Source organism: Metopolophium dirhodum, chromosome 1 (genome assembly GCF_019925205.1).
Source record: "Metopolophium dirhodum isolate CAU chromosome 1, ASM1992520v1, whole genome shotgun sequence".
Classification (NCBI taxonomy): Eukaryota; Metazoa; Arthropoda; class Insecta; order Hemiptera; family Aphididae; genus Metopolophium; species Metopolophium dirhodum.
Genome location: NC_083560.1, coordinates 68,023,036 through 68,031,071, shown reverse-complemented (window position 1 = coordinate 68,031,071; position 8,036 = coordinate 68,023,036). Strand labels below are relative to the sequence as shown.

Sequence of the window (8,036 nt, the reverse complement as noted above, 5' to 3'; positions counted from 1 at the left end):
GAAAGTGAAGTACCTACTTATACGTAGTCAAGTATTTCGTGTATTACTATAAACACGAATTATTTTTTTTATCATTCATAAAAGGTAAATAAATAGGTATTATGTCAAAAGTAAAATCAAAAAGAAATAAAAATGTGATCCCCGTGGATGGTTTTATGTTCATATTTGATAAGCTTAGTGCGGACGAAACTAAACGGTTTTGGCGATGTCGTCGTATAGATTTGGCTTGTCTGGCTCGAACACATACCGGTATACATGATTTTAGAGTTATACAATTTTCTTCTAAAAAACATTGTCATGATTCTGAAGCGGCTAGAATAGAAGCAGACACAGCTTTAACGAGTATGCGTCAACGAGCTATTTCAACAATGCAACCTACGTCTTGTGTAAGTAACGAATGTGTTAACGGGTTATCAGATGCGGCAAAGGTACACACATTAAATTTTGTTTTTCTCTTATTATTTTTCTATTAATATAAATAATTTTAATTTTAATTTATAGGGTGTTTTACAATCTTCCAAAGCTCTAAAACGACAAGTACGGTGTATAAGAAATAATGAAATAGCAGCTCCATGTGATCCATCAGATTTACTATCTTTACAGATACCCGATGAGTATCAAAATTATTCACCATCAATCGGAGTTAATGAAAATTTTTTATTGGCTGATAGTGGGCCTAGCAATGAAAGAATATTAATATTTGGTCGACCACTTGGACTCAAGTTATTGAAAGATTCGAAAATATGGTACATGGATGGAACTTTCAAAGTGGCACCTACTCTAAGTTTATGTTATTTTAGCTGAATTTTTAGGGGGAGTGCATCCTGCAGTTTATGCATTGCTACCTAACAAAAAGGAACAAACATATGTAAAATTATTTAGTATGATTAATCAATTACAACCTGATCTCCATCCAACATCAGTTTCTTGTGATTTTGAACTTGGAGCCATAACAGCAATTAAAAATTCATTTGTAAATATAAATATTTTTGGATGTTATTTTCATTTAAGCGAACATTTTTTGAAAAAAGTTGGGGAGTTACATTTACTGTCAAAATATAATAATGAAGCAAATTTTTGTGTTGCAACCAAAACAATTATTGCACTGGCGTTTATACCACTGTGTGATTTAGATATGGCTGCAGATGAGTTGGCAGACGAACTTCCAGATGAGCTTATGCCATTATTTGAGTGGTTTGAAGAATTTTATATTGGGAAGAAAAATCGACGTATAGGACGAAGAAAACCACGATATTCTCCTGAAATTTGGAATCTTCACCAACGAATATTGAATGATACAGATCGGACAAATAATCATGCAGAGGCGGCGAACCAACGATTAAATATTCAAATGGGTACTCATCCAACGATATGGACCTTCATTGCGAATCTCAAAAAAATTCAAGCCGGGCGTGACACGTATTATGAAAATCTTGTGTCGGGAAATAGTTCTCCAAGGAAGTTGAAAAAATTTCAAGACACAGATAAAAGAATAAAAAGGTTAGTAAATAATTATGATAGGCAAAATAAAATGATATTTTTAAGAGGTATAGCAAATAATATTGCTTTAAAATAAAATTGTAGATAATTTTTTTTTTATATTGGCTAAATAATGTTATATCATATGTTTAGACCTAACTAAGTATAAATAATTATAATTATTTTGATTTATTTATTTACGATTTAAAGGGACTGTGGTATTTATACATTTTTAATTGTCTTACCTTCAAATAATAATTATTATTTTGACTTATTTATGATTTAAAATTACTTATTATATTATATAACACGTTTTTATATTATATTATATTTTTTTTTTTTACTATAAAATTTCGCCGAAATGGTCACTCGCCGAAACGGACATCGTCGAATTGACATATCGCCGAAACGTCTGCGCCGAACTGTCAGCGCCGAATCGCCCGCGCCGAAACTTCCTAGATCCACTAATTGATGCTAAGATAATAGCAGCTTTAGGGAAGAAAGGATACACCGGAACGCCACAGCCAGAACCGTCAATATCTAATTACATTGGATTAAAAGAAGCTCTTAACTTATTGCCAAAATCATGCGATGGAAGGGACATCGAACAATTAGATATTTTCCTAGAAAATTGTGAATTTGCAGTATCATGCGTACAAGAGCCTTCCAAGAATCGTCTACTACAGGCGATAATGACAAGACTAACTGGTAAAGCTCGTCAAGTATCTAGGAACCGAACATTTTATGCGTGGGAAGCATTACGAAAATTTCTGAAGGCTAACCTAGAACCTCAACGTACTACACAGCACTTATACCTCGAATTATATTCGTCCAAACAGAAGAAGGATGAGGATATATTATCCCAGGGGTCGGCAATAGGCGGCCCGCGGGCCATGTCCGGCCTGCGGAAGAAAAAAAAATGGACCGCCAAAAATGTTCTTAATTTTCCTATATATCCTATGCATCACTCCCCCCCCCCCCTTCATAACAAAAATTAAACCAATATTGAAATCGATTTTATTTTGGCGCTGAGACAATAATAGCGATTTATCATTATCTGTGTTGTTGTTGAACGTGCCGCAGTAATAATATATTACTTTATAAATAATTAAATATTAAATACTTTGTCTTAAAATGTGTTTTTAATACAAAAATAAATACATTAATGATAAAATTATGTTTAAGATTTTTTTGGCCCTCGAAATTTTTTTTTTTAAATATCTGGCCCGACATATAAATTAATTGCCGACCCCTGTATTATCCTATTCAATGAGAATAGAGCAACTTCAAACGCTCCTAATTGAACAGGAGACAGCGGAACTAACAGCTGAGGCTGCACGGGCAATGGAAGCGTCCATCAAACGTCAAACAAAGCAAGTCTTTATGGAAGGCTTGGGAATTTTGAAGGATTTTATTAAAGCAAGAAATCCGCATACACTGAAAATGGCTATCCAAGCTGCCAGGGAGGAAGAAAAAATTAAAACTTCTTCGGTGGAAACCAAAAAACTATATCAAATAACGAAACGGGGAACAGAATCTTATACTTCAGCCAAAAAACCAAACGGACCGTGTCATGTATGCAAAAAACTTGGACATTGGGCTCGAGATTGCAGATACAAAAACACAGGGAATTCAAGTTACCAATCGGATACAACAGCATCAAAAAATAAACAGAATACTATTAACGTAGTTAACTGCCAATACTGTAAAAAACTAGGGCACACCAAAGAGGAATGTCGGAAATTAAAATATGTAACTGGCAAACGTAAAGAAGAAAATAAGTTGGGAAACCAACCACAGTTGGGCTCCAGCGGCAGCCGTCTGGCTGGGAGCCTAAAGACAGTGTTGTGAACCCCTGTCTGTATGCTATACGCAGTATGAGATATAGTAATAGTATAATATATAATAGTGTGTAAGCATATTAATATGTGAACAGGCAGAGCCACACGGGCTAAGGGAATTCGCTGTGTGGACAGTTTTGAGCCCGAGCGAGCCCCTACCGTGTCTCGCTGTCTGTATAAGAGTTAGTGTAGTACTGTCAGACCATCGAGCAGAACCTCTGTTAATATTTTAAGTCTAATAAGTATTCTGTACAACTAAATTTCTTTTAAAATTGATTATATTAATAAAGTATTAGTGATAACTCCTCATACACCACGTATTTCTTTATTAACGAACAAACTCGGTTTTGGAGACGTCCATAACATTTTTGGTGGCAGTGGGGGGATCCGTAGATTCCAGTTCGTTAAACAATAAGTTAGTAAATGTCGTGTGATTTCGAGTTAAAGTAAATCTATGCTTTTAATATAATTAAGTGAAGAAGAAAATCTGAAGAAGAAAATCCGAAGTGTCCAGAAAATCCAAAACATCGAGGTGTACAGGAACTCAGTGTACAAGACAAGGAGAGGGAACACGCAGTAGCGCCGCCCGAACGAATGGTTAGAAGCGCACGCACGCACGCGAACGCGAACCCATTATACGAGCATCAACGCCGCCGCGTCTGTTGTACGTGTTACCGCTGAAACTGAAGTTCAATTTATGAGCACACACAAAAACAACTCATAATATAATATTATAATACACGTGCCGCCGCCGCCGTGTCGATAGTGCCGCCGAATCAGACGACATCACTTACGCACGCATGAATCCGCCGTGTGTACTAACGAAACCGAACGTCTGTGTCGCCGCCTTGGTATAAATATATATATATTATAATATAGTGCTGGCAGAATATAGTCACCGTAACGTCGTGTTTGTAAACAAATACTGCCGTCTAGTAGTATCAAGCAGTGTGGACCGCCGCCGTCGTATTACGTATATATAATATATATATATCGTATTATCATATACGTTAATATTACGCGCGCTCTCAGTTTTTGTCAATATTTCGCACGGGTCGTCGCTATAGTAGTATATATTATTTATATAAATATACTACACGAGTGCACTGTGTTCATAGACACGTGAAATAAAATTATACTATACTAGTATTATCATAGAAACCCACTACAGGGTGTAGTGGTCCCCGCGCCAGCAGTTTCGGGGCTAGCGAACTTCGATTCCACAAGCGGAGTCGAAGAGGAAAGTCGTCGTTAACAGTCAAGGAATTCGATTCAAGCCAAGCCGAACACCCGTGCAGACCATCCAGAGCATCCCGTAGAAGTGAAAAAAAAAAATCAGTAAATATAGAAAAAAAAAACCATGGCAAGGATCATTGTAACTGCGACACTGTGAGTAAAAATAAACAAATTTATATTTAAAAGAAAAAAAGGAAAAAAACTGTAACCGTATCTTGATTAAGTGATAGGTCATCAGTACTACACTCCGTATTAACTGATAAGTACGTTTTCTTTTTTTTTTAATGTATGATTCAGAACCATAAATCCGTAGTATTGTATTAATATAATATTAATATCGTAGTTAACCTTAGCAGTCTTGTATAATTGCATGTAAATACACACACTTATGCATGTCAATTTAGTAATTTATTAAGTATCAGTCAAGTAGCTAAGTAGTTAATGAGTGGAAAAGCGGAAAACGATTCGGATAGGTCAACCCCAAATTCAGATAACGAATCGAGTAATCCAATAGTACCGCCAAGTCCTACCCCTCGTGTAAGTTAACCAATACGATTCTCAAATCCAGAAAATCCGACATCCGAACGTTCTATTGGGAACATCAGTACTGATAACATCTTCATCAGAACTGGCGTACTAATAGACCATAATTCAGAGTTAATACATAACGTCTCAGTAACTTTGGGGGGGAAGTAGATACTGTTTTGGGGGAAACAGAATATCGACTCAACCTTAATATCCTAGACCAATCCATTGAAGAAAATCTTTTAGATCATCCATCAAATGCAGACACTCAAATGATAACAAATCCTCAAGTAATCGAAGAAAATCCAGATCAATCCGGTGTACGATATTCATTCGGATCAAGAGGAGAGACAATAGGACTGGAGGCCGCTCTAAAACTCTTGCCATGCTCGTTCAGTGGAGACAAGCAGGAGGAATTGGAGAATATCTCCAATATTCTTGGAAAAATGCGAGTTTGCGTTAGCATGCGCACATGACCATGTACAGGCTCGACTTCTCCAAGGTATCCAAGTTAGACTGACAGGGAAAGCCCGTCAGGCAGTCAAGTTTAAGGAAATAAGACATTGGACTGAACTAAAGGAAGCGTTGAAATCTGCATTGGAACCGCAGAGGACGACCACTTATCTATTCTCAGAATTGTATTCAACCAAACAGAAAATCGGAGAAGACCTAACTAACTACGCAAATAGGATTGAGCAACTCCAAACATTTATCATAGAGCAAGAGACGAGTGGGCACAGTTGGGAGGTAGCTCAAGCGCTAGGAGCCAGTATCAAGAGGCAAAGCATTCAAGTATTCGTAGAGGGACTAGGACCTCTAAAAGACTTCATCAAGGCCAGGAATCCGTTAACCTTAGACAAGGCCATACAAGCAGCAAGGGAAGAAGAACGGGTCAGAAACTCACAAGAAGCGACAAAGAAGCTATATGGAGCGCCAAACCAACCCACGAAGAAACCCACATGTTTCCACTGTAGTAAAGTCGGTCATATGGCAAAGGATTGCAGAAGCAAACTAACAACGACAAACTCAAGACCTTCTTCCATAACGGCACAAATTAGAAGCATTGAATTCAACTATTGTAAAAAGCCAGGACACCTGTTGAAAGATTGTCGTAAAAGGAATTATATAAACTCCAAAAAGGAAGGCAACCAGCAGGAAAACCAGCAGCAACCGGCCGCAAGTGGTGGGTGCCCGGTGATTGAGTTAAAAAAACACCGGCAACGCCAATTCCTCTACTTCAAAGCAGAATTAGATCAAGATCATCTAACCTGCTATATCGAACAGACCATCAGCAAAAAATCAAAGCTACTTTTAGACTCTGGGAGTGAGCTTAATATAATAAAAATATCTTCTCTCGCGGATCAGGCAATCGTGTGTGAAGACGTTATATATCACCTGAAGGGCATTAATGACCAGATAGTACACACACTGGGACAAACACAACTTGAACTATATATCGAGGATAAAATTACAGTTGTAATGTTCCAAGTAATCCATTCTGCATTCCCGATCCCCAATGATGGTATCCTTGGACGTCTATTTATGGTGGAAAACAAAATCATTCTGAATTATCAGACTAATGAAGTTATCATTCCTGACGGGGCTGAAATAGTGCTACAACCCCGCACTGAAACCTTTGTAGGAATAGAAGCAGGGAATCGCGCAGAAGACGAAATCATCATAATCGAATGTCAAGAAATCACGAAATCAGTCACTTGCATCAACGCCGTAACCAAAGTACAAAACAAAAGGGTGTTAGCCACATTCATCAACCCTACTGAAGAAGCGATTAGGCTAAAGACGCCAAATTTAAAGGAACTGGTCCACGAGTAGTTCAGGGAAGCTTTGATCCATTCGTTACAAGTCACGGATCGACAGGAAGAACCTCATGCAAGCAGTTGTCGACTGAAACAACTGGAAGGAGCACTTAGAACCGATCATCTGAATTCTGAAGAAAAGGAATCATTAGTGGCCATCCGTCAAGAATACTCAGACATATTCTTTTTAGAAGGAGATCGAGTATCAGCAACTACAGCGGTGACGCACAGGATCAAAACGTCAGAAGCGGTTTCTCCAATTCACGTGAAGCCCTACCGGTTACCACAAAGGCATAGACAGGAAATTACGGACCAAATGAAGGCCCTCGAATGGGAAAGTGTGATTACAGCTAGTGAATCACCTTGGAACGCTCCACCCTTAGTAGTCCCGAAGAAACCCGACGTCAATGGCCAGGTTAAATACCGTGTCTGTGTGGATTTTCGCCGACTGAATGAGGTCACGATAGGAGATGCTTTCCCACTTCCAAATATTGTGGATATTTTGGACCAACTAGGCAGGTCAAAATATTACAGTACCTTGGATTTAGCCCATGGGTACCACCAAATTTTGATGGATCCCTCCGACCGTAGCAAAACGGCGTTCTCTACAGACCGGGGACATTTCGAATTTGAACGAATGCCATTTGGTTTGAAGGGAGCTCCAGGGACCTTCCAGAGGCTCATGAATAAAGTTTTGATCGGTATAAATGGAATCAAAGCATTCGTATATCTAGATGATATCATCATCTATGCAAAAGATCTAAATGATCATTCACAGAAAATCACCGAGATTTTTCAGAGACTCATCCAATATAATCTCAAACTTCAACCACTGAAGTGCGAATTTCTCCGAAAAGAAGTTGATTATCTCGGACATCGAATCACTGACGAAGGAGTCAAGCCAGATCCTCAGAAAATAAGTTGTGTGAAACAATTTCCAATTCCGAGAAATGTGAAAGAGGTCAAGTCTTTTCTAGAACTATCAGGTTACTACAGAAGATTCATCAGAAACTTCGGGCAGATCGCTAAGCCACTGACCTCATTGTTAAAAAAAAAAGACGTTCCTTATAGATGGAGTGATTTATGTCAGACATCATTTAAAACATTGAAGAACCTCCTCACTCAAGCTCCGATTCTA

At 38.1% G+C, this 8,036-nt stretch overlaps 1 protein-coding gene across 1 annotated transcript; it reads left to right on the top strand.

Moving 5' to 3' along the window:
- Positions 1 to 344: 344 nt before the first annotated feature.
- LOC132940953 (uncharacterized) lies at positions 345 to 2,329 on the top strand. Its single transcript, XM_061008767.1, is given in 5 exon segments — positions 345 to 428; positions 502 to 782; positions 784 to 1,564; positions 1,959 to 2,274; positions 2,319 to 2,329. Coding segments are annotated over 5 exon segments (1,473 nt in total).
- The last annotated feature ends 5,707 nt before the right edge of the window (positions 2,330 to 8,036 follow it).